The 27,128-nt window shown below is 43.5% G+C and overlaps 1 protein-coding gene across 1 annotated transcript; it reads left to right on the forward strand.

The window, feature by feature from the left end:
* Positions 1-4,631: 4,631 nt before the first annotated feature.
* GNG10 (G protein subunit gamma 10) lies at positions 4,632-26,237 on the forward strand. The gene is made up of 3 exons (XM_039328979.1): positions 4,632-4,930; positions 18,990-19,121; positions 26,046-26,237. Exons 1-2 carry the CDS (start codon positions 4,850-4,852, stop codon positions 19,113-19,115), a joined length of 207 nt encoding a protein of 68 aa, XP_039184913.1. The 5' UTR covers positions 4,632-4,849; the 3' UTR covers positions 19,116-19,121; positions 26,046-26,237.
* Positions 26,238-27,128: the final 891 nt, after the last annotated feature.

Genomic DNA, 27,128 nt, shown 5'->3' on the forward strand with positions numbered 1-27,128 from the left:
AAATTTGGGCTTACCTTGGCATTTGCTTTTAGCCTACATACGATAGGAAATGTAAGGCTCAGGTGTGATGTGACCAAGGCACATATTCAGGCAGTTCTCGACCTACGATCAATCATTTAGTGACAATACAAAGTTACAACAAATCCCTCCCCCCAAAAGTACTTACAATGAGGGTTCAGAAGTTCCAATGGCCATCTCCTGGTCATGTGATCGCATTTCAGGTGGTCAACAACTGGCTCACTTTTATGGGCACTTGTAGCATCACATGGCCGTTATTTACTTTTTTTTGCTGAAAATCAGCATTTGCATCTGGTTTTTGGCAAAAACACCCATGGTGAATAATGGGTTTGTTAAACACGAAAAAATGTTAAAAAAATAGATCTGGTTGCATGCTGATCCACTTTACAGCTTTCACAACTTACCACCACAACGGGCAGACTGCATTATAGTTGTAATGGACAGACCCATTTCTTGGCTGCAAAAAAATAGGTAGGGCTTCCTTTTAGCTTCATCCCTTTTAAAGTGTAATATTCTGCTTCACTGTATAGAATAAAAATAGATAACACTGTTTTATGAAGAGTCCTCTTTGTTGCCATAGTTATTATTAGGTATATAAAAATGTCAGCAGAGAATGCTGGCTGTCTTCAGATTCCAAGGAACCAATTAAAGATGGGGAAAGTGAGGGATGAGTAGAAATTGCAATAGCTTTGATGCTATCACCATTATGGTCTTTGGGCATCACACTTTCCCCAAGGAAAAATACAGTCAGTATGTTTACAGCTTGACTACTTAATTTCTACTTGATTGTATGAATTCCATCTGATATTTTGCTGTGTTCACCACCAGGAAGATTTCAGCTCTTTATTTTTATCTTACTTGTTGTGCTGATCCTGTTGTTAAAGATCTAAATTTAGTTACGGGGTGGTGTAAATACACCACCAGCCAGGATGCTAGACCAGAGGCTATTTCCTTTTGTATTTGTGCATTTTCCAAGTAATGAGCTTTGTAGTTCCTTTCTTCACCTAGCTTCCCAGATATGCCTTCTATGAGACAGTTGTATACAAGATTCCTCTGTTTCTGTTTTCAATAAAGTTGCATTCGTAGTCATACATTTTTATAAGCCTATTTTCTACATGTTTAGGTAATCTCTGATTATATTTTTCAAATTCTGTTTCAGTTTTAGGACCAAAGATTAGCTAGCCAGCTCAATGCTTCCCAATTTTTTTCCTTCATAATTCAAAACTGCTTATCAGAAAGTCCTTTTTTATGCACTATAGGTAAAACACTTAAGTCAATTTAAATGCCCCTGTTATGATTGTGTAATGGGTTTGTGTGTCATTACCAAAGAAAAAAACATTTTCCCCCGGTTTTGGGTAATTTACCCAGGTTTGGGAGCTGCTCCTCAAGATGTCAAATGAATCTTGAGATTTGACTGGAGAACGGGGAGATAAAGATCATGAATCCCAACAGTGAAAATTATTTATGAAGGAAAAGCCAACTAAGGCAGAATATCAGCAGGCAGACAGAACCTGCAAAGATGAAGTCAGGAAAGCAAAGGCTCAGAATGAACAAAGACTTGCAACAAAAGTCAAAAATAATTTTAAAAGTTTCTTTCAACATATTAATAACAAGAAAAAAGTTACAACGGCACTGAAAGAAGTGACTTACAACCGTTTTTCACACTTATAATCATTGCAGCATTCCCATGGTCACTTGATCAAAATTCAGATGCTCAGCATCTGACTCATATCCATGACTTTTGCAGTGACGATCACTTTTTGCGATCTTCTGAGAAGCAAAATCAATGGGGAAGGCAGATTCACTTAACAATAAGGTGACCAACCGTCCTCCTTTAGGGAGGACTGTCCTCCTTTTGTAAGTTCTGTCCTCCCTCAAAAAGTGTCCTCCTACATGTCCTCCTTTTTGATAGTTGAAGACTAATCTGCAGGGCTTTTTTTTTCTCATAGAACGCTTAGAATGGCGTTCCGGCACCATTTTTTGATGTTTTTTTTTTCAACTTTTGCATGTGCTGTGCTACTCCCACTATTGGCTTTTGAAAGCCAATAGGAATTGCTGCTGAACGTGCCAAAACACCCAGTCGGCAAACTTTGCACATGCAAGTTGTCTGTATTATTGTTGCAATAAATAAAATGTTTATTTTATTTATGATATTTTTTTCTTCAATTTATTTGTGTCCTCCTTTTCATTGTAAAAAAGTTGGTCACCTTACTTAACAACCATGTTACTAAATTAACAACTGCAGTGATTCACTTAACAACTGTGGCAAGTTCGTAAAATGGAGCAAAGCTCACTTAACAGTTGTTCCACTTAGCAACAGAAACGCTGGGCTCAATTGTGGTCTTAGGTTGAGGACTATCTGTAGAGCTGCACAGGTTTTGGGAACTCTATTTCACAGCTGGGGATTAGGGGGAGGATACCAGGTGAGGCACTCCTTGGAAGAAAGGAGGTGACAGCAGTAACTACTAAGAAGGCTTTTTGTAAAGGAAGTCTGAAATCTTGAATTTGCAGTTATGATATAGCTAGAGGTAAAAAGGTCATCTAAAGGAGGGCATCAGCTTCATAAAGAAAAATGTGGGGGAATTTTACAAGGTGAGGCAGATGTCTTCATTTTAGCACAGCCCATCAAAGTAGCAATGAAAGAGAAGACCCTTTCAATCACTAGCTGATAGCCAAAATGCATTGTTTCATTGTTGGACTGCTTATGGAAAAGGAATTCATACAATAAAATTGTGTCTTAATGTGAACGAAATCACAGCTTAGAATATCAGTTAAAACATCAGGAATACTCTCCAGAATATTTAAAATCAAGAAAAGGATTTTAAAAAGCTGAACTTTGCTGTTTTTTTCCACTCCCCCCCCCATCTGAAATGGAGACATTGCGTTAAGCCATAGTGTGGTTGAATTTTGTAGTATGTTTGGCTTCAGGTTTAGCATGTGCAAATCTAATCAGCTGTGATTTTTGCCAGAGAATCCTATGCAAATATAAATCCATGCAATACATGAACCCAAATGTGAGCCTACGGACTCTTACCATGGTTGCCACCAAAATATATCTAGGTACATGTAGTGACTTAACAGAATAACAAAGTAGAATAACAGAATAGTAAGAGTTGGAAGGGATCTTGGAGGTCTTCTAGTCCAACCCCCTACTCAGGCAGAAAACCCTATACTATTTCAGACAAATGGCTATCCAGTCTCTTTTTTAAAGTTTCCAATGATGGAGCACCCATAACTTCTGAAGGCAAGTCATTCCACTGATTAATTGTTCTGTCAGGAAATTTCTCCTTAGTTCTAGGTTTCTTCTCTCCTTGATTATTCAGCTTAATTGTCGAATTGGAATACAAGACCGGTGGAACATTAAACTAAATCTTAATACATATCTTGGTAGCAGGCAAGTTCCTTCCCCCTTAACGCATTAATGCGATTTGTGTTCTTTTGGCTTAGGCTGAATCCAATCATTTTGAGCTCATAAGCCGTGGTTTAGGACTTAGCCTGCTATGCCAACCCAGCCAATTTGTAACAAATAATAAACTGGGTGGCTTTATCAGCGCTTGGAATCCAGCAAAATATTTTCTTGGAATAGATTTTAAGGAAAAAAAATATAACCAAGGCCAGGATCATACAGGTAGTCCTCGACTTATGACCATAACTGAGCCCAAAATTTCTGTTGTTAAAATGAGATATTTGTTAGATGTTTTGCACCATTTTACAACCTTTCTTGCTTTGGTTAACTGAATCACTGCAGTTGATAAGTTAGTAGCCCAGTCGTTAAGTGAATTTGGTTTCCCCATCGACTTTGCTTGTCAGAAGGTCACAAAAGGAGATCACATGATCTCTGGGACATTGCAACGGTCATAAATACGAACCAATTGCCAGGCATCTGAATTTTAATCACATGATCATGGGGATGCTGCAAAGGTTACATGAAAAATGGTCACTTTTTTTCAGAGCTATTGTAACTCTGAACGGTCACTAAATGAACTGTTGTAAATTGAGGACTACCTGTACTGTACAGCAGACAGGTTGAGGGAGGTGGTAGCGATGGGAAGCAGAAGGAGGGGGGGAAGCACCAGAAGGCAAGACAAGAAGCAATGGATGGAAACTAATCAAGGAGAGAAGCAATCTGGAATTAAGGAGAAACTTCCCAACAGTGAGAACAATTAACCAATGGAACAGCTTGCCTTCAGATGTTGTGTGTGCTTCATCACTGGAGGTTTTGAAGAAGAGACTGGACAGCCACTTGTCTGAAATGGTATAGGTCAGTGGTAGGCAACTTGGCTCTTTTATGACTCGTGGACTTCAACTCCCAGAATTCCTGTATCAGCCAAGCTGACTCGGGAATTCTGGGAGTTGAAGTCCACGAGTCATAAAAGCCAAGGTTGCCTACCCTGGTATAGGTCCTCCTGCTTGAGCAGGCGGCTGGACTAGAAGACCTCCAAGGTCCCTTTTAGCTCTATTCTGATTTGATTTGATTCAGGAAAAAAAGGAGAGTGCAAGATATGAATGTTTAGATGAATAAATCAAAGGAGGTCGGGAGCGAGTTGTCATCCCCAGCGGTCTCGCACGGCTGCGCTCTGCCAAATCGACCCGTCTCGCCTCGCCATTTCTTTCCCCAGAGGGGTTGAGGGGGGGACGGTTGAGGGCTGTCTCCTCCCCTTTTGTTGCGCTCAGTTCTTGCCTTGGGAAGACTGGCTCCTCCGTCCAGGCTCGGGAACCGGAGTGGTGGTGGCGCCGCTGTGTGTGTGTTGATGTAGGGGGGAGCGCGGATTCGCTCGGGTGAGAGAAAGAAAGACAGAGAGGAGCCGCCGAGCGGTACCCGCTTGCCAGCATGTCTTCCAGCCCCACCGTCAACTACGTGAAATGCATAGTGGAGCAGCTGAAACTCGAGGCCGGCGTGGAACGCATCAAGGTGAGCCGCCTTTACAAAGAAGAAAGAAAAAAAAAAGGGGGGGGGCGCCTTCGGCCGCTCTGGGACTTCGGGCGGGGCGAGGCGAGGCAGGCGCCGGGGCCGCTTTTCTCTCTCTCGCGGCTTCATAAAGCCTGCCTTTGTCTTCTCTACCCAACTCGGAAGGCGGGACGCTGGAGCGCAGCGAGCAGGCATCAGGGATGGGAGAACAGGGCCGCTGTCGGCTCTTGTGGGTTGGGGTTTTTTTTTTTTTTTTGGTTCCGGTCGTCAGGGAGAAGACGAATGTAGCAAATTGGGGTTTTGGGTGGGGGGTTGCTTGTTTCCGGAAAAGCGGGGTAGCAAATTGGGGTGGGGACTTGCTAGTCTCCGGATCATCCTGGTCCGCTCACATTTGAGGTTTGCATGGGCGTTGGAAATAAAACCGGCCATTGTTGGTCTGCAAATCAAATGGGCTTGCGAGGGGGCAGGGCCGGGTTTTGTTTTGTTTTGGTTTCGTTTTGGGACGACACCATTGCGGCTTGTTTTAGTTGCCTTGGCTTTGTGTTCGCACTGACTTGCTGGGTGGTTGCTTAAGGTTTATCTTTTGCTGCTATTTTGAGGTCGGCGTCGAGGTGCTTTCCAACCAAGCTCTTTTCCGGCGGGGGGGGGGGATTCGGACTGTTTGTCTGAACGGCTGGTGAGTGTTGTAAACCCGGCTATTGATTTTTAAGGCGTCTTTTTTTTTTTCTATGGAGAGGGTGTGACTTCTGGTATACAATGCAAAGCAACGGCCATTGTTGGCGTATCCTGGAGTATCTTCATAGTATCCTGTACCATCAAGCGTTTCAAGTACAATGGAGTTGTAAAAAAAAAATGGGTTTCATAAATGAACCACGCTTGATTATAATCCCTTTTGCGGTTTTAGGTAACACTCTTGTGACTATATTTGTAGGTGAGAAAGTCCCTGATAGCTGCTTGTTCCAAGATGGAGAGGATATAGTAAAAATGAGACCTTTGCCAAAAATTGTGCATTTTTCAAAGGCCTTTTTCTCAATTCTGCATTTTTTAAAATGTGTTGGATCAGTTCCATAATCCTCAGCCACCCTCATTCTTTGAGCAGTTCTGAATTGTTAAAAAATTGTTTTCAGCCAAAGCAGAGTTTTAAAAAACACTCATATTGTCATGGTTGACTCTTAGAAACTGCTTTTGAAATATACCTTAATATATTTCTTAGTATATATATCCCAAGAATAACAAATAGAAAGAAGCTGGATTGCCCACTAATATGTGATCAGGGGCATGTTTATGTAAATCAGTAATTTCATAATTTAGAGATGTCTTGTTAATTCTGCAATACTAAGAAACTGAATAACAAAATCAACTTCCAGACTTTACACAAACCTTCAGTATGAAATGCTGATAAAAATAAAGGAAATCAAAAATGTCACTTGATAAATGGATAGAAGCAGAGAATTTGAGTTGAAGGAGATTATTTAGATTATACAGGCCAATATTCCATTAGATTAATTATCTAATTTCAAGCAACCCCAACAATTTTACCCGTTTTCTACTTGAACTCATCCAGGGAAGAGGAGTGATTGTCAAACTGCTCTTAGGAAGTTTGTCACATGGGTGGCAATTCTTTTAAAGAGAAGGGTAGAATATTAGGTAAATTTGCTCCCATTAATGGAAACATCCTCTGTCCATTTTTCAACTTGGAGTTCTGCCAGTAAGAAGAGGCAGTAGAGGACCCTACAGCTGTGCTATTATTCACCCCACCCTTCACTGTTTTTTGCTGGTTGGCTCCTCTGGGCATCACCTATAAACAAAATACTTTTGATTAGGATTCCAGGCCATGGTGATTAGGCACAATTAGATAATCAGAGGTTACCATTGGCTAGGTGTATATAACCAATTTGTGTAGGCGTTTCTGTAAAGAGAAATTAAAGTTCTGTATTCCAGCAGTACATAAAGGAATTGTTTGTTCTTTCAGATTACATTTATGGATGTCTTCCAGCGTCCCAGAATTCCCATGCTAGCTCAGCATTCTGACACAGCGTAGGGAGAGATATATAAACCTTGCATGAATGTTTAGCTAAGAGTGTGCATTTTACTGTTTTCAGTGGGGGTTTATGTTCTGCTTGTAAGTTTTTTTTTTATAATTATAGCTTTATTTGCTTTAGAAAGTTTTTTCTTGTATTGTGTGTTGTTGCAGGGCAGCCTGTGTTAAATACTAGAAATTTCCCCACACCTCCCTTTTCCCGTCTTTAGTGATCCTTCACTGAAGCCTTGCAAGTTTGCTTCCATATGTTGACAACTGTCCAAATGATAGGGATATAGCTTTGCTGTAATGGGGGGGATGGGGCAAAGAAGAAGCAGAGTAAATGTATTTAGTATCCAATAACTCTGATGTACATTTTGTTTTAGAAAATGCCTATGTGTCCTAAAACAAAAATGAGAAGGACATTCTACTAAATCAGTGATGGCAAACCTTTTAGAGACCGTGTGCCCAAACTGCAACCCCAAACCCACTTATGCATCATCGGGTGCCGGGTGGGTGTGGCCCATTGGCTGGGTGTGGCCCATTGGCTGGGCATGGTTGCAGTGGTAACGGCAGACTGGGTGGGACTAAAAAGTTCAATAATCAATTCCAACTTTGCAAGATCTTTTTTTTCCCCCGCGAGAAGTTGAAATTGATTGATTGAACTTTTTTTTTTTTTTTGCACATGGCGGCAGAGGCCTAAAGTGAAAAGGTTTTTATAAAACCCAGTTGAAGGCCTAGGACTGGGGTGATGGCGTGTGTCCCCACAGAAAGGCTCTGAGTGCTGCCTCTGGCACCTGTGCCACAGGTTCGCCACCACTGTACTAAATGGTCTGCCAGTACTATGATCCATGTACGCCTTGACTGCTGGGGAGGGGAGAAATCAGTTAAAATGAGTGCATCTTCAAGCTACAGAAAGCTTGGTAGCTCCTGTTTCAGTTAGTAAATGACATGGAGATGGGGCAAGTTTAACATAATTCCATCAGTGGTTTTGGACGGAAAATATAAAAGATTCCATTTGAATCCAAACCCAGCCCTTGTCGTGGTGAAAAGAAGCCATCAAAACATGCCTACCATTTTATGCCGACGATGAGCTGTTAATTCCACATCTGATTAAACATCCTGGTCATTCTGATCAACATCTTGTTCTCCTATTCAAATGACTCTATCTCTTCAAGCGTAGCCAAATTCTGGCCCGCAATATGAAAGGTGCACAGCAGTAAAATACTGATAAATCTTCTCACCTAATTAGCTAAACAGTGTCAATTTTATGTATCCAGGTGGACTCCAATAAAGGTTCTGTTTCTGAGATGGGGCAGGGACTTCTGCATTCATTCTACTTCTAAAGGGCATTTGCTTATTGAAACTGAGGTAAGGATGACAGTAATACTTGAACCTTTTCATCCCAATAGGATTGGCATGCACCACCTGTTTCTCTGGAGTCCAGGAGAAGAGCCTTCTCTGCTGTCCCATCCTTTCCTGCCCTTTGGAATATCTTGCCCCCCCATAGCGAGATTGGCTCCCACCCTCCTCATCTTCTGCAAGAGTGTCACAGTGAAGGTGGTTGATAGTTTAATAATAGATTCCCCCTCCCCCTCTCATCCTCCACTCCTGCCTCTCCATCTTTTAGTCATAGCTGATAGTTTGTACTTTTATAGTTTAAGAGTTGATTTATTCTTTTTTTAACCTGGTAGGCTGCCCAGAGTCACCTCATGCTGCAATGCGCGGCAAACAAATTGAATTGATAAATAAATAGAAATACAGTGGAGCATTTCCGTTCTTCGAAATGTATTTATTCTTGCAACAGCCCTGTGAGGTAGGTTTCACCTAGCTAGCACATCTCAAAAGAGTCCATCATTGATGGGTACAAAAGGACCTTTGTCATTATTTTGCATCTTGAGAATAGTTATTTGATGCACGTGGTCACTATTTAAAAATTTGTGCTGGAGTCTTGATATCCTCTCCAGTTCATATTTGTTCTTTTGCACATGTATTGGAGAAAATTAAAATACCCCAAAACAAATTTAAAAGAAGATTATCTTCTCTGTGTTTACCTCTTCGGCATCTCACGAAAACCAGTGAAGTAAAACAGAAAATCAAAGAGTGTGGCCCGAGTTTGAGCAATCTCTCACATTGACCCTGGCCTGTTTCCCTGCACAGTGCTTCTACTCCCGCTGTGACCCAATTTAAATTTAATCAATGTTGCAGGTTTTAAGTCTAGGAGCATTTGTAATTCTGTAAGTATGTGCTAGAAAAGTATTACCTAGTGGTTATACAGTTGGGGAGTTGGAATACAAAGGTTCGCTCTTCTCTGTGTCTCTTTCACTCTTCCTCTCTCATGCTGGCTGGGGAATTCTAGGAATTGAAGTCCACACAGCTTAAAATTGCTGAGGTTGAAAAACAGTGTGCTCTATCCTAGGGATTAATAACCTTGGCAACTTGCTGGCTGAAGAATTCTGGGAGTTGAAGTCCACAAGTCTTAAAGTTGCCAAGGTTGGAGACCCCTGCTCTATCCCACTCATTCTAAGTGGTGAATTCTTCCTTGACATGCCTTGATTTCAGGTACCCCCTTCAGAGGCCACATAAATATATCTATTGATTCAGTTCTGTTGAATAGTAGGCCCCCTTGACATGTGCTCATCCACCAGCCTGTTATTAATAAAATTGATGTAAACCTAGCTGTTTCAACATGCTAGGGCAGTGATGGCGAACCTTTTAGAGACCGAGTGCCCAAACTGCAACCCAAAACCCACTTATTTATCACAAAGTGCCAGGGCCGCATCAGCATTGTGGTGCCCCCAGGGAGGGGGCATGGGGGCGTAGCCCACTGGGTGGGCATGGCTCCAGTTGTCACAGCAGACTGGGTGGGCATGGCTGGGGTGGGCATGGCCACCTCGATGTTGCTCATGGGATGCCTGTGGGGGCAGGGCAGGGTTGGGGGAGATCCAGGGGGTCTCTGGAAGGTGGGGCGGTGGGCAGGAGGCCCAGAATAGATGGGAGGCATGCAATCCTAGCTGGGACTGGGGGGCCATGGCGCTGATAGGGATCTGGCTTTTCCTGCTCGGGGTGGCCTTTGGCTTGCTGGGTGTGGGCGTGCTCTACCACCTCTACTCGAGCTTGCTAGCTGGCTGCTTCGCCTCCTTTGTGCTGGGAGGGGCTGCCGCTCCAGGTGGCAGTGGCCTAATGGACCTGTGCAAGCTGCTGGCAATGGCAGCGCAGGTGCCCATAGAGAGGGCTCTGAGTGCCGCCTCTGGCACGCGTGCCATAGGTTCGCCACCACTGCCCTAGGGGTACTGTGACATTATAATTATCCCTTCAGATGTTAGATTAGTTTTTATTGTTTAAATAGGACTCCTGGTTTTATATTGCATGGTGTTGCTATCAATTTAATTTAGAAAATAACTGCTATTTTACAGACCCATCTATTCTGTGCTGTAGGAGGGGTGGTGGCTGAATCATCCTATGGGTGTTTTGCAGAACGCATGCCAGTTTAGTTTGATTCAGTTCATGTCATCATGGTTAATAAGGCTGAAGAAACAAAGGCTTATCTCTCCAGAGTTGCAACAGATTGCAACATATAAATAATACCGAAGCTTTTCCCATGGTTGTAATGAAAAACCAAAGGTTTTTGCCATCAAAGAAGCCGTTCCATTACAGACCTGAATATAGCAGGCTGCAGTTAGAGCAAACTGTCTCTTCATTTGTGTTTGGACTTTGTTCACCATTCTGATTACATTAAAATAAATATGTTATAAACGGTGTCCATACTTCAGAAACAGGCAACTGGATTTTGTGAGGAAAACTCTTTACAAAATTGCCCTTACAGAATGTTGGCTCTCTACATCCTTGCTTCGTTTTTTTTTTTCAGAGAAGGTACTGTAAACAAACATAATTGCTACAGATCGTCCTCTACTTATGACCCAATTGGGATTGGAATTTTGGTCACTAAGCAATATGGTCATTAAGTGAATCATCATGTGGCCAGGCTTGATTTTACCACCATCTTTCCATGATAATTAAGAGAATCACACAGTCATTAAGTGAATCCGGCTTCCCTAATTGAAGTTGCTTGCTGGAAACCAACTGGGAAGGTCACAAAATGCATTTACATGACCGCAAGACACACTGCATATCGGTCATAAATGTGAATGGATTCTCAGTGCCAGAATTGCAATCTCTTGACTGTAGGGCTGATGCAACAATCATGATGTCACGAATAAGTCGTAGATAACTTTTTTCCAGGCCATTATAACTTTAAACTGTTGTTAAATGAATGGTTGTAAGTTAAGGATTATTTGTATAGGTATATATATGTATTGGGCCCAGGGCTATATTTGCTTTCAGAGAATACTGTGCAAGGCCTATGCCAAAAGGGTTAGAGACAGAGACACAATGGAGACCCTCTGTAGGTTCACACATTTTCCCCTAGATCAGGAGTCTTCAAACTTGGGCCCTTTTATGACTTGTGGACTTCAACTCCCAGAATTCCTCAGCCAGCCTGGCTGAGGAATTCTGGGAGTTGAAGTCCACAAGTCATAAAAGAGCCCAAGTTTGAAGACCCCTGCCCTAGATCATAGCACATATCCATTCAGCCTTCCACTCAGGTCTACATTATTAAAAGCCTGAGTACAATAAAACCCTGAAGACTGATCTAAGAAGCAGGAAAGTGATTTCAAGAAGGGATGGTAGATGCGTGATCCCTCATGATTTCAATTAGCCTTGGGGGATTCTCTGGGTTTCCTTTATTGATTTAAAAGTGGCTTTGATTTGATCCCTGGAGCTTGGCCTTGGGAGACTGCTGTTTCTATCAATGGATGCCTTTTGCTGCTCAATGTGAAATCGCACAAAACAACGGGATGTGCTTTTCACAAGGTACTTCAGAGTACCTTTATCTTATATGGGGAAGAAGCGTTATATTTTGGCTTCTTTGATACTTTTGTATCAAAGTATCCGTATGCTGGTTCAAGTTTGAGAATGCCCAAGTTCAAGTACCGTTTCCAAGCAGTAGACCTGACTCTGTGCTTCTACTTTATAAGCTGGTGATGCAAAATCTTCAGTTTCAGCAAGCCTAAAAGAAGTTCTATGTGTTCTTGCCTATTACTGCCATGAGGAGTGGCGATGGTTACTCATTACAATAAATCATGAGTAACTGGTCAGCTTTTCTGCAATGTCTGTTACTCACTGCCGCTGTTGGAAAATTAATACCATATTGTATATTAACCCTCAAACCCAGAACTTGTAAGGGTAGTCCTTGACTTATAACCACAATTGAGTCCAAAGCAAGACATTTGTTAAGTGATTTTTGTCCCATTTTATGACCTTCAGTTGTTCAAGTGAATCGCTGTGGTTGTTAACTTAGTGACATGGTTGTTAAGTGGATCTGGCTTTCCCATATGGCTTGTCAGCAGGTCACAACACATGATCACATGACCCAGGGACACAAAACTGTCATAAATATGAGACACCAAGTTTCTGAATTCTGATCACATGACCATGGGGATGCTGCAATGGTTGTTTGAAACACGGTCATAAATCACTTTTTTCAATGCTATTGTAACTTTGAATGGTCACTAAACAAACTGTTGTAAGTCAAGGACTACCTGTATTAATTGAACATGGTAAATTTTTTGTAGTAGAAGCTATAGGACAGTGATGGCGAACCTTTTAGAGACCGAGTGCCCAAACTGCAGCCCAAAACCCGCTTATACATTGTCGGGTGCCGGGTGGGTGTGGCCCATTGGCTGGGTGTGGCCTATTGGCTGGGCGTGGCCCATTAGCTGGACGTGGCTGCGGTGGTAATGGCAGACTGGGTGGGACTAAAAAGTTCAATCAATTCCAACTTTGTGAGAAGTTGAAATTAATTGATTGAACCTTTTTTTTTTTTTTGCACACGGTGGCGGAAGCCTAAAGCGAAAAGGTTTTATAAAACCCAGCTGAAGGCCTAGGACTGGGGCGACAGCGCGTGTGCCCACAGAGAGGGCTCTGGAGTGCCGCCTCTGGCACCCATGCCATAGGTTCGCCACCACTGATATAGGAGGTTAAAACTGTGGTCCTGGGAGTCTGTCCCTCAAATGAAGATAAAGGTATTTTTATAAACAACTTATGGAGAAAGTAATGGAATATTTTTTATGAAAATTGGTGTTTGGAACTTTGTTTTTAAGATATGACAACTGCAACAAGATTATTCTGTACTCAAAAGTGGAAAGGTTTGACACTGCCCACCATGGAGTTGACTGGTGAGGATGATGGAATTTGCTAAAATGGTTACATTAACGTCTTTGATTAGAGAAAAAGACATCTACATTTATGGATCACTGGAACCCCCATATAGATTCTTGCATGCAACAGAAAAAAGTGCGCTTATAATTCAATTTATTTAGTTATTTATTAAATGTATGTACCATACATCTTGCTATCAAGAAAGACTTATGACTTGTGCCTTTGATTAGAAAAGAATGGATAGTACCATAGCAAAAAGTGAACATTTTTCTCATAATTAAATAAGTAATTTCGTAATCATACTTTTGTTTGTTGCGAAGGAAATTCTATTTTTATCCTTTCTGCACTTTTTTTTCTTTTTCTTTGTTCTTTTTCTTCGGTATGGTTAGTTTTTATGTTCTCTTTAAAACTCTTAATTTCACATACACACACACACACACACACACACACACGCTAAAATTACTGTATATAAATGCTATGCCACATATATGAAAAGTACTCATATTTCCCATATTTACATATAAGCCCAGCTGGTTGCAATGTCCTATGTTGCATTTGCAACGTCCTGCTGACTTCCCTATTGATTTGCTTGTCAGAAGCTGGCATTGAAGGTCACAAACAGTGATCATGTGATTGTGCGATGCTGTGATGTAATTGCAAGCTGGTTGCTGGGTGCCCAGATAAGCAGGTAGGGATGCTACAACAGCTGAAACTATGAGGATCTGTTATAAGTTCTCGTTGTTCAGCACCGATGTAACTTTGAAAAGTTGGCCATTCAGTGAGGATCACCCATAGATAGTGTAATACTAATCAAATTCAGTTTTTTTTTTAAAAAAAATAAATATTAGAGCATATTCTTTCTGGAATCGGCAACAAAGGGTTTCCCATCAGGCATTGTAAACTTTGAAATGCAATTTGGTGTTTCATTAATTTTAATGGCCATAACTGTACCGCAACTGCAATGATTATTTTCAGGGCTAGTGCCATTAGCCACACTTACATGGTGCTCAGGTTTCCTATTACTGCAACATAAGCTCTGTAGAAGAAGTTTAATTTAAATTTTGGGAGGTTTGTTGCAAGTGCTCTGTTTTGTATTAAATTCTTTCCTGAGATTGGAAGCTGGCCTAATTGCTGCGGAGACCTATGTGCAGCTTTGCCTCCTGAAATATTGTTAATGTTTTTTTGACTTTCCTAATTTTGTACGACTGTGAAAAGGCCTGCTATGTCTTCATATGCATCATCATAGATTTAAAATATTATGAATTATGAATACCATCTGCCTTTGCTTGGCCTTAGATAGCCTCTTCTGAGTTGAAGCAAAGTCCCATAACATGCATGACCTATGTTCCTGGACGGAGCAGACTTATTTGCCAAGGATGTAGCAAACATTCTCTTGCCTGTCCTATGGAAGAGCTTTTATTTTTGCCCATTGCAGGCTTTTTTTTAACCATTTTTTTCAATCACATCCCTGCATAAGAACAATTTTGCCCCTGGCTTAGTAGAAGGAATAGAAAACTCCTCATTTGCTTCTGCACTGTCTCTTCTTCATGGCTTGTGGGGAATTGGCCTAATGATGTCTTTTTAAACCCTCTCTCATGCCAACTCAGAGGAAAAGATTATTCTCCTTTTAGCTGATAGGTTGCCAGTTATCTCCAAAACTGATTTAATGCAATTGCCCTTGCTATCAGATATCAACTGTTGGCAGTTTTAGTCACTATGTTACTTTTTATTGTAATTGCAATTGCTTACTACAATTCAATTATTCACAATGAGTTTTTCTGTTTTCCAACATGTTTGTTTTGGTCTTTGGCCATGAAATAACTGCACATTCTTGATCTCACTACAAGGTCATACAGATATCCTGCCCTGTACCTGGATGATCTTGCATCTAGATCAGTGTTTCCCAAACTTGACAATTTTAAGGCATGTGGACTTCAACTTCCAGAATTCCACAGCCAGCGTTGCTGGCTGTGGAATTCTGGAAGTTGAAGTCCTCATGCCTTAAAATTGTCAAGTTTGGGAAACATTGATCTAGATCAAGAACTATATATGTGTTTATTTTTGAGATCAGTGTCTGTGTGAGAGCCTTGTTCACTTGGAGGCGGAATGGGAACTATTTTGAATTGATGGCTCCTTTCTTGAGTTTTCCAGTGACTAAATTGAAAGGGGAAAAGATGATTTGGAATATGTGGTGGCGCTCAAGAGCAATTGGTGGGGGAGGGGGAAGAGTCAAATACATAATTATAGCAGGTACAACTGCATAGTTGAAGCCCCATTCCTTTTTCGTGTATGTTGCATGTGTTGCATGCACATAAAAAGAGCAGGGTTCTATTGTGTAGTCCCACCCATCATATTTATTTTCAAAAACCTATGAGGGTGTCCCTGGTTGTTTTTGAGCAAGCAAGAAAAGACACCTTTGGTTGAAGGAGATGCCAGCAGATGCTCTTTGCACTTATATTCTAAATTATCTTTTTCTCTTTGAACCCAGATTACTGAACAAACTTAAAGCCTTCCTTTTAAAAGTGGGAAGAATCAAAGCTGAATTAGAAAATCTTTATCAAACTCTTTATATTGCATTTTTAGACATAGATCCACAGGGATTCCCCCTCCCCCAAACTTAATTGCAGTGTGGAGATTTTTTTATCTTGATAGAGTATGTAGCTCATGTTTAAACAAAATTGCTTTTTCCTTCTCCACTTGAAATGCCCTCCTTTATATTATCATTTCCCTTCTAGATTTTGACATGACGGTATCTCATGGAAATGACAGAACGTCAGCTAGGTGTCTGTTGGTTTCCCTGATAAACATCTGCTTATTTTGTTTGTGTTGTGTTCATTGAATGATCAGCCTTGTATAAACATTTAATTTTGAAATAACATCCAGGAAATTTTCAGACACTTTATCAGTAATAGGTATATTTGATCATATAGAATTTTTTTTGTGCACTCCCCACTGAAATGAATGGGAATTGTACAGACGCAGCACTGGGATTTTGTTGAATCACCCTTTGGCAGAATGCTAATTATGTTTCTGAAAAATAATAGACAAACAAAGGAAGATGTCTCCCACCCACCCCATAGCAGACATAGCCTTTTATGTTAAAAAAAAAAAAAATAGCCTCAGTAGATTCAAGCTTTCCATACCAAACAAAACAGTAACATCTAGCTAATACTTATATTAAATATTTTATTGTTAAATGTTATAAATTAAATATATTAAATATGAAGTTATAATATTGGGAGTTCTTTCTGTCTTTCTGTTTTGTCTCCTCCTGTCTGTCTTTTTAACCAGTTGTAGTTACCAATTCGAGTGGAGCAAACTTGAAATACAGACACGGACACAAGTATATGCATCTCTCCTTCATACACATAAACATTTATCTGTGATGAAGAGCATCACCTTGATTGTTCCAAGTGGAGTTTGCATTTTAGACTGCTTTTATTTACTTTGTCTAAGTAAATAAATAATTTAGGATTATTTAGATAAAGTAAAAATATTATTTTGACAAACCAACAAACACACCCTCCAGCCATAAAGGGATATAATGTGTTGTGTGTTTTAGAGATATGTTTGGTGATCTCACCTGAGTCTGAGTTTCACCTGGTGTGTGATTCAGATACTTTCACCCCCCCCCCCCAATGTGGTACAGTCCCTTTGTAAATTTGTGGGAGCGTTTTCATGCCAGCATGTCATATCCCACGTCTGGCTCTTGATGAAGCGTCGTCCTTAGGGTTGACATTTCCAGGTTAGTTCCTTGTGCTTGGATTCTGGTGACATTTATTCTTATTTGAATACTCATGAAACTAGCACTGAGACCTCTTCAGGTAAGGCCATAACGGACTAACATAGAGCAGAGTCACAATCCTTCTTGCTGGAAAGGTGAAATAATGAGTATAATTATATCAGAAGGGCATAGTTGATAGTAGTGTCTCAGATGTGTAAGAGTCTCCTAGAGGTTTTTTTGGTATGTTTCTGATTTTTTTTTTTAATATCTGGACTTTAAAGCAGGGTTCATCTTCTTTCTTATTTTTAAGCATTCAAAGGATGAAGCTTTTTCATTCCAAAACAAACAGATGCCCAGGCCTGTATTTTACTTTTTTTTTTTCAACCTAGCTATGTGTTGAAAGAAATTATATAGAGGGGTTCATGATTCTTCATGATCGTCCGTCGGCAGGACAATTATCCAAAATCTGAATAGATCAAGAAGGGGACTGGTTGACAGAGGGGAGATCAATTTTGAAATGGCTGAATTACACTGGGAATTGTGGAGGAAAAGAATTCCCCAATACATCCTTAGGGAAATTAAGTAGTGGCTTCAAATGTTGGTGACTGTTCCATTTTGAGCCCTCTCTGTGCCAGAATGGGGTAACTTGTTACAACCAACTTGCTATGACCAACTCACCACAGCCAACTCACCATAGGACAACTCATCACGGGACAATTTAACAGTTCAATTTCATTATTTCATTATTCATTATTCATTATTTGCGAGACCGCCTACTACCTCATAGTTCCCTACGTCCGGTTAGATCCCACAGGCTGGGCCTCCTTCGGGCCCCGTCGGCCAAGCAGTACCATTTGGCGGGGCCGCGAAGGAGGGCCTTCTCTGTGATGGCGCCCACACTTTGGAACCAGCTCCCCCCGGAGATTAGGACTGCTCCCACCCTGTTGGTCTTCTGTAAGCTACTTAAGACCTGGCTTTTCCGGCAGGCCTGGGGTTTATAAAACCTGACCCCTGGATGACTGTCTTTGCATTGTTTGTTTTGTTATGTTTTATGTGTTTTTTATTGTTAGCCGCCCAGAGTCCTTCGGGAGTGGGGCGGCTTATAAATTTTAAAAAATAAAATAAAATAAAATTTAAAATAAATAAAAGTTATTTTAATTTTTGTCATTCACATTTCATTCGGTCCCTCCTTTTGCCTCCTTTAATGATTCTGTTCCATCATTCCTTTGATATTAGTGTCCTGCAGCAAGTTGTCCCGTGTTGAATTGGCCATGGCGAGTTGTCCCATTGCAAATTGGCTGTGGTAAGTTCGCTGTGATAATTTGGCCCTAGTGAATTGGCTGTGGCGAGTTGGCCACAGCGAATTGTCATAGTCCCCTTTGTGCTGAGCATATGCAGCCAAACCCTGTACTTCCCAGTGTCTGTATTGATTGATTATGTGTCATCAAGCCTGTGTTGACAGCAGTTCTCTAGGACTATTCCTCCCCCCTCCAGTCCTTCAGATCTTGTAAAGCAGGGGTTTCAAACCTAGCCCTTTTATAACTTGTGGACTTCAACTCCCAGAATTCCTCCCTTCAATTCCCAGAATTCTGGGAGTTGAAGTCCACAAGTCATAAAAGGGCCATGTTTGAAGACCCCTGTTGTAAAGGATCACTCCCTGCTTCTGTAGTTGATTCCCTGTGCCTACTTACATACAGACATTCATTTATTATGGTACATTCCATTATTTTGTTTATTAAAGTTATTCCTACATTGCCGCAATTAAAGAAAAAGTTTCAGCAGCCTACAGAGAAAGGATGTTCTGCATGCCTTACAATTGCTGCGTGTCCTTTTTTTAAAGTAATCAGTCTAGCCTTCCAGCTATATTGTTCAGCTAGAACTCCTTAGTCAGTGTTAAGTTACTTCAAGAGTCTCCCATCTTCCATTCTGAAGCAGCCCAGCTACTAATACAGAAAAGGAAGCATATCATAGCTGTTGAACCTTCAAATAATATCAATTACTTCACTCTTTGGGCATATAGGCCCACCAGGATTTTCATGCCAACCTCTTAAAAAAAAAACCCAGTTGCCTGTCATCTTCTTGTGCTTTCTCTTATCCAGGTCTCTCAGGCAGCTGCAGAGCTTCAGCAGTATTGTATGCAGAATGCTTGCAAAGATGCTTTGCTCGTTGGCATTCCGGCTGGAAGCAACCCATTTCGAGAGCCCAGGTCCTGCTCCTTATTCTGAAGACAGGTAGGCCATAAGTCCATGGCTTTGTCAAATGGTGCTCTCTCTCTCTCTCCCACTCTAATATGTACATTGTATTTATGAAGTTGATTTACACAAATTTGGGGACTTGTGTGGTACATCCCTTTAATTTTTTTCCTAAAAACACGAGCAGGAATAAAGAGCTGTCCTTGGGGACCGAAGATAACAATGATGAAAATCAAGTATTCTCTTTATCCTGTGTACAAAGTAATAACAAGAGAATGTAGACTGTCTATTTCTCCAGCATGATGTATGGAGAATCCACCAATGGGTTGACTCCTGCCCAATCAGACTAAGTCAGTCAAAGTTGTTACTCCCGGCCTGCTCTGGGACCTCCCATTCTCGACTTACTCTGTTCGCCCAGACGGACGTGACAATCTTGACTCCCAAATCCTTTCTCAAGAAGGTTTGGTTTAGGTTAAATGTATCCCTTCCATTACCCCATTGGTGAATTCTCCTTGTTTTTAGGAGCTTTCAGAGGCTACTGAGACTCTGAAAACCTCCTTTCAGCAGAGGATCCAAGCCTCTGCCATCTGAGGGCTCTGGGCTCAGAGGCCTTCAGTCAGTTGTCGCCACCATTTTGTGGCCGTTAAGCTGTCCATTTCTGGAGCAGCTAGATCGCTTTAGACACACTGCTAATTAGGACAGCTCAATTTGACCAGCTGCCTAGTTGCCCACTTGATCGTCGCTTATCAGACGCGATCAGAGCAATTCCAAAGTCTGCCTTTTTTCCCTTTCGGCTAGTAACATTGGCCAGGGAATTCCCGCTGTTTTTGGGAGGTGCCGCAGCTGCCGCACCTCTCAGCTGCTCAGCGCGGATGGCTGGGGCTCTCCGCCCTGCCATAGCGCGTTCCGGTAATTTTTGCTTTGGCTGAAAGCCTTGGCTGCTGCTAGAAAGCACTGCAGCTGGCACGCCTATCAGCTGTTTGGCGCGGATCACTAAACTCTCTGTTGGCAATTGCAGTCTTGACCTAGTAAATCAAGAGGGAGACTGTTCCATGTGCTTTTTCTAGCATTTTGGGGTGGTGATTGACCACCTTAAGCCCAAACTCCTCAAACTTCAAGGGTTTGCATTTCCCTTTCTCAGCTGCGTGGCTGCCATTTTGGCGCGCCGTGAGGCAGCCGTTACTTGCACTTAAGCAGATTTTTTTTGTTTAAGGCTTCCAACTCGAAGGAGGCTGGGTCTGTTACAAACAGCGCCCGTTTTAAACGGCCATTAGACAGATTGGTCAGCCAGCGCTTGCCAGCTTCCTCGGCTTACAGTTGTGGGCACCATTTTGAATTCCTTCACTGTACTCTTTCCTTCCCGCTCGTTGTGAGTGCCATTTTGGTTGCCTTATGACAGCGGCTGAGCCTCACCCACTTACATTTAGCTCAAGGACACGATATACAGGCTTCGGTCCACCATCTGAATTTCCTTGTCACACACCTAAATTGCAGAGGACCTACATTCTTATCGGGCCTCCACAAGGCCAGGTCCCTCAAGGTCAAGGGGTTTCCCTTACAGTACCACAGCTTTTTCCTTCCTATGAAACTGTAATCTGCACACGGTGTACTGGACTAGAATCAGTCTCCAGATTCCGAATCAACGGACAAGCCTTCATTTCAAACCTTTATGCCACTTAGAGCCTCATCAACTTAGCTGGTCTGCCACTTTGCATCTAGTAGTTGCTCTCTAAGCCCTGACCATTGCCACTAGTTGAGTCACTCGAGATTTTGTCACTGCTCCTCAATTCCATCTGGACATAAGACTGTGATTCACGAACTGTACAGTCAGTGATGTGCACTCTAACGAGCCCAGCATGACTCCGTTTTGCCAGTGGGCTAGACCATGCTGATCCACGTGCACGCCAGTCCCATTATGGTGGGGAACTGGTAATCTCTTGCAGACCGTATTCAGCACTCTACTGGAACTTTCTCAACTCATTATGGCAGACAACACTGCGCCATAGGCTTCTGTGTTGATCAGACAACCTAAACGCAAGTCCCCTTGCCAAGAAGCCGCGGCTAAGGTAAAGGTCAAATCTAAATCTAAGTCTGGCAAAGAACCAAGTAAATCTGCTGAAAAGTAGGCCAATCATGCACATCGTGCTTTGGAGAAGCAATTCTCCTGGGCACAACAATTGGCGGTCTCCAGAGCGAGAGCCCGAGCAGGTCGCTATGCTGACCTTTGGTCAGGCATTTCCACCTTCTTCGGGGACGGACTGGGACCCCAGGATCCCCACACAGAACCTGCAGCCACATTCACTCTGACAGCAGCAGGGCTTCGCCCTTTGCAGGACACTTCATTTATGGATCAGCTGCAGGTCATGATCTCACAGGCGGTCCTTCAGGCGATGGCCTCTGGACACCAGCAGTCAGCTTCCATTCCAGGGCCTTCATCAGCTCCATCCGTCTCAACACGGCCCGGGATGCTCAACTGTCCAGACTCAATCTCGCCTCCTCCCTCCCCGGACAGCAACGTCTTGAGTTCCGCTGACTGATTTCACCGGTGATCAGTGGTCTGACTGTGAAGAACCTCCACAAGATCCTCCTCCCATCATGGAACTCTTTAATGCCATGCTCTTCCCATCTCTTCTGCGCAGGGCATATGCAGCGGGTAAGTTCGGCCCAGGACATAGATCCGCTCTTTTCTGAGCCAGTTATTAGGCACAGCATATCCCTTGTCCCCCCTTGTTTCTTAAGAACATACAAGGCCAATAGGAAGCCCCAAATGCCCCTCCTTCCCAAGGGGCAGCAGAACGCAAGGTGGTAGATATGGCCCCAGTCCTAACAGAGGTGTTGGAGGTATTTAAGGTAGATGAATCCCTAGCTCCTTTGTTTTCATCTTCCAGGCTGCCAGGGGATATTTCTGACGCCCTTAGAGCTGAGGATAAAAAGTCCAAGCTCTCTCTTTGCAGATTGCACTAGGTGTCGGCTTGGGCTGCCAAAGCGGCAACATCCACTTCCTTTTTTGCCAGGGTTTCCCTCATCTGGCGCAGGCAGCTCCAGGCCAGGATTCCCCTGGAGGAAGTGAGGGTACACCAAGATCTGACTAAGCTGGTGGCAACTTCAGAGTACATGATGGACGTATCCATGTACGTCATCAGACATTCTGCCCGAGCCATGGCCTCCGGCATAATCGCATGACAATTGCTGTGGCTCAAGAACTGGAGGGCGGAGGGTAGGCATAAATGGCGAGTAGCCACAGCTCCATTTAGCAGAGGACGTCTCTTTGGTGAGGAATTAACCCCCTATCTAGTTGAAAACAGGCAGAAACAAAAGGTGCTTTCTCACCTGATCAGGAAATCAAACAGACGGTACTTTCTTTATGCTCGTCGTCAATCCTTTCGAGCTAGGACCAGCCCCAGAGGCTGGTTAACCACCCCGGACCTTCTTTAACAAACCGGACTGCTCCTTCAACGGCGAGTTATAGAGACAGGTCCAGACAACAGAACCAGGGTAAACAGTCCTTTCGTGACAGGGGTGGCTGCCCCTTTCGTCGCTCCAAGTGACTCAGGGGAGTCCTCTCCCATTGGCGGCAGACTCACTCTTTTTATCCACCAATGGGAAAGCACGATCACGGACTATTGGGTGCTCCACACCATAAGAGAAGGGCTGTCCCTAGAGTTCGTCACCATACCCATAGATCGTTTTGTCCAATACTAAGGAACCCAACAAAGAAGGACCTCATGGTGGAGGCCATTCAGCATTTATTAAATATAAAGGCCATAGAGGGGGTACCAGAGGGGCAAGCAGGGAGGGGATATTACTCCATCCATTTCGTAGTCCCAAAAACCTCAGGGGGATGGAGGGCGATCCTCGACCTCAAGGGCCTGAACTCAAAAGTTCAAAATGCAGACGCTCCATTCCATCTTGGGCAGCATCAGGCGAGGGGACCTCATGACATCCATTGACCTCACAGAGGCGTACCTTCATATCCCCATCCGTCCGGACCATCGACGATTTCTGAGGTTTTGTTATGCCAACCGTCACTTCCAATACAAGGCTCTACTGTTCGGCCTCTTGTCAGCCCCCAGGGTCTTCACCAAGATCCCGGCCGTTCTCGCTGCACACTTGAGGTTGGTACCAGTACATGTCCAGTGTTACCTGGACGACATCCTGATTCAATCGTCCTCTATTCCAGCTGCCCAGTCGGACCTGGCTTTAACAATCAGGACACTTCAGGATCACGGGTTCTCGATAAACTTTCAAAAAAGCCAGACGGTTCCCTCAACCTGCCTTTTCTACCTGGGTGCGGTGATAGACACAGACTCTTGTCATGTTTACCTGTCAAGGGACCTTCAGGACAGCATACGAGACCTGATCCTCAGGGTCCACAGAGAGCATGTAGTGGCACTAGCATTGCTCTCCCAGCTGCTGGGCAAATTAATGTCATGTATAGCAATAGTTCCTTGAGCCAGACTACACTTGAGAACTCTGCAATGGTTCTTGCTCCCCTTTCAAAGACTGGGCACCAGCTCCTCTAGCCAACGAGTCAGGGTTCCACCTCAGGTCCTCCAATCCCTCATTTGGTAGACCTCCCCAGCCATAAACAAAGGGTCGCTGTTCAAGGAGCCTCCCCGAACCATCCTGACCACAGATGCCAGTCTGTTCAGCTGGGGAGCACACCTCCAATCTCAGTTGGCGCAGGGCCGATGGTTGTGATTGGACCTGAAGCACAACATCAGTTGGTTGGAGCTCAGGGCGATCCATTTGGCTCTCCGCCACTTCCGCGCCAAGATTGTAAGGCAACATGTGCTGGTCCTGACAGACAATGTGGCGGCGAAGGCCCATGTCAACTGGCAAGGGGGCACCCATTTCAGGTCCCTCATGGCGGAGGCTCGTCTACTGGGTTCTTGGGCAGAGGGCAACCTTCTTTCCATCAGGGCAGAGCACATCTTGGAAGAGGCGAATCGACAAGCAGACTTTCTCAGCAGGTTAACAGTGGACCATTCAGAGTGGCGGCTCCACCTGAGTCTCTTTGCAGAGATCGCAGAGAGGTTTGGCCAACTGATCCTGGACCTCTTCGCCTCCCCAGAGAATGCTCAACTTCCCAGATTTTTTTCCGGTTCCCTTCTCCGGGGGCAGAGGGGACAGATGCCATTCGCAGTCCATGGCCACGGGGACTACTGTACGCCTTTTCTTCTCTCTCTCTGATTCCGGCAGCCATCAGAAGGATATTGCAGGAGCCGGCGGACGTAATCTTCATTGCTTCACACTGACCGAGACGACCATGGTTTGCAGACCTCATGAGCCTTGCCATGCCCCCCCCCCCGTGGAGGATCCCCCCAGGTCGCATAGCCCTAATTCAGGGGGCTGCACCATCCAGAGCCCCAATGGCTCCAACTAGTCGCCTGGCGCTTGAGCGCCATACCCTGACACAAGAATCATACTCGTCAGGCGTGATTGACATAAGCCTCCAGGAGGCCGGCAACTAATTGTATTTATGATCACACTTGGTGGAATTTCTGCCAATAGTGTGACAGAACTCACTTAGCTCTCTCACAAGTGACCATCCCTAAGGTCTTGGACTACTTATTAGAAGGCATCAACAAGGGCTTAACGCCCAACACAATCTGCAGACAGGTGGTGGCTCTATCCATGGTGCTCACCTGGGATAAGTCAGAGTCATTATCTCAGCACCCCATGGTCCGCTCCTTTCTCAAGGCAGTCACTAACAGCAGGCCGCCCATGGTTCACAGATATCCCTCCTGGGAATTACCACAGGTTCTCCAGGCCCTCACTAAGTCTCCCTTCGAACCCATCAGAAACTATAATCTGCGGTCCTTGTCACTCAAGGTCGCTTTCTTGGTAGTCATCACCTCTGCTAGATGCATTTCAGATCTAGCGGCTCTATCTATTAGGGAGGATTTATGCATCTTTCACGACAAAAGGGTAGTCCTTAGGTTGGATCCTTTATCCCCAAAATCAACTCCATGTTCCACAGGACGCAGGAGGTAATTCTCCCAGATTTTTGCCCTCGGCCGTCACATGATTTGGAATGACAATGGCACACACTGGATGTCTGCAGAGCCTTGCGCTGTTACATCAAGCGGACGTCGGTCTTCCATAGGTCGGAAGCCCTTTTCGTCTCTTTCCAGCCTTCTTCAATGGGTCAGAAGATGTCTGCCTCTACCATAGGCAGATGGATTAGGGCTTGCATAGCGGCGGCGTATTTGTCGCTCTCCCTGTCGGTTTCAAGTCATGTGATGGCACATTCCACTTGCAGTGCTGCTACCTCTGCTACATGGGCAGCGTAGGCATCTATAGAAGACATCTGTAGGGCGGCGACATGGTCATCACCTTCTCCGTTTATACGGCATTACCGATTAGACAAATTCGCTTCTGCAGACCCTCCTTTGGTCGGAGAGTGCTGCAACAGGTAGTGCCTAGACCAGGGACAAAGGCCCCAACTGACTCCCTCCCATAGGGACAGTGGGCTTTGGTATGTCCCATTGGTGGATTCTCCATCCATCATGCTGGTGAAGGAGCGTAGGCTTACCTGAACGTCTTTTCTCAGCATGATGATGGGGAATCCACGCCCGCCCCTCTAGAGGCCAGTTTGGTCCCAGGTTAGGGGGTGATTCTTTTACTTCTCTTGGGAGTCATCACGTTGGACTGTCGTCATTGGCTCTGCCGTCGATACTGGGAGGTCCCAGACCAGGACAGGCGTGACAACTTTGACTGACTTAGTCTGATTGGGCAGGAGGACAGAGTCAACCCATTGGTGGATTCTCCATCATCATGCTGAGAAGAGGTGTTCAGATAAGCGAACGTTCCTTTTCTGCTGAGTTGCTCTCCATTACATAGGAATTATGTGGAGTAAAGTAACTTTTATAACTAAAATTTTGCGACTGTAATCTAATTTATGAAATCTTGAAGGAGATAACATTTTAATAAAATGTTTTTTTTTTCCCCATGTTGCAGGGAAGGTTTTCTGAAAGTCCTCAAGAAGAATCCCAGCGGTCTTCCTTGTTTTCCAAGCCAACAGTTTCTTTATGTAGGGCTTAAACAGTTTCTTTAGATATTTATTAGTCTGCCTGACTGTCTTAGTAAATGGTTAAACCTTTTGCTAATATAAAGCATTTTATAAGGAAAAGCTTTTCCTTTTGTAATTGATTCAATATCCTTTCTTTAATCCTCTGAAATGTTTACATTTAGAAAAGGACAATACCAATGATGCGGTTCTGTTGTGCCCGAATGAAACACGCCCCAGGTACTTTCTTACTAACAGCTTTCTGTTTTCTAATCAGAGATATTTTCAAGCATGTTTGATCAGGCAAATTTGGCCATTTAAGGCTGCAGTTTTACGCACATTTGTTATTTTTGAATAAACGTGATATATTCAACAGGGGAGCTATAGCTCCTAGTTAGTATTATAGAACTTCGGGCATATTTCCATTCTAAAATTGAGGCTCCCTTAAAAATATTTTGTATTGGTTGAAGTATACCCAGTGTGTTAAAAGAAAAGTGCTTCTCTGTTCCAGTTGGTTGAAATGAAGAAGATGTATGTCATATTTAGAGGTATTTACTATAGCCCCTTGAGTGCTCAAGCTCCAATTTTACCCAGGAATATAAGCTTGCTATTCAGCTTTCCAGTGGATTAGGAAGGACAGTAGTGTATAGGAATCTCTCTATATGTATCTTACTCTCCCTTCTATTTTAGAGGGCAAGCACATGGCTGAGAGATATAAGAGGAACCATGTCATAAATCATCTTCCCATTTGAGTTGTGCACAGTGGCCCATTTGCAGCTAATGGGAACTGTCAAGGATTGATAAGCTGCTCCTTCTGCCAGTTTGCAAAGAGGAGGTAAAGTGAGATTAAGGTGCAGGGAGGGGAGATTGAAGAACCTGATCCAATGAGATCAACAAAGGAAGAGTCAGAGAAGATGCACCAACTCCCAGAATAGGACCCACCATCTTTGGCCAAGTCTACCAACCACATGGCTCCTGACCCTCTAGTACGGACAGCCCTTGGGGCTGCATATTCACCACAAAGATCTAATCTT

Source organism: Crotalus tigris, unplaced genomic scaffold, assembly GCF_016545835.1.
Source record: "Crotalus tigris isolate CLP2741 ecotype Arizona unplaced genomic scaffold, ASM1654583v1 scf7180000024386.1433019, whole genome shotgun sequence".
Taxonomy (NCBI): Eukaryota; Metazoa; Chordata; class Lepidosauria; order Squamata; family Viperidae; genus Crotalus; species Crotalus tigris.

What these genes read in the sequence shown, in the direction of transcription:
- GNG10 (XM_039328979.1), top strand. Translation starts at nt 4,850, where the DNA reads ATGTCTTCCAGCCCCACCGTCAACTACGTGAAATGCATAGTGGAGCAG. An exon ending in CCGGCGTGGAACGCATCAAG is followed by an intron (nt 4,931 to 18,989) that starts GTGAGCCGCCTT and finishes TCTCTTATCCAG; the next exon opens with GTCTCTCAGGCAGCTGCAGA.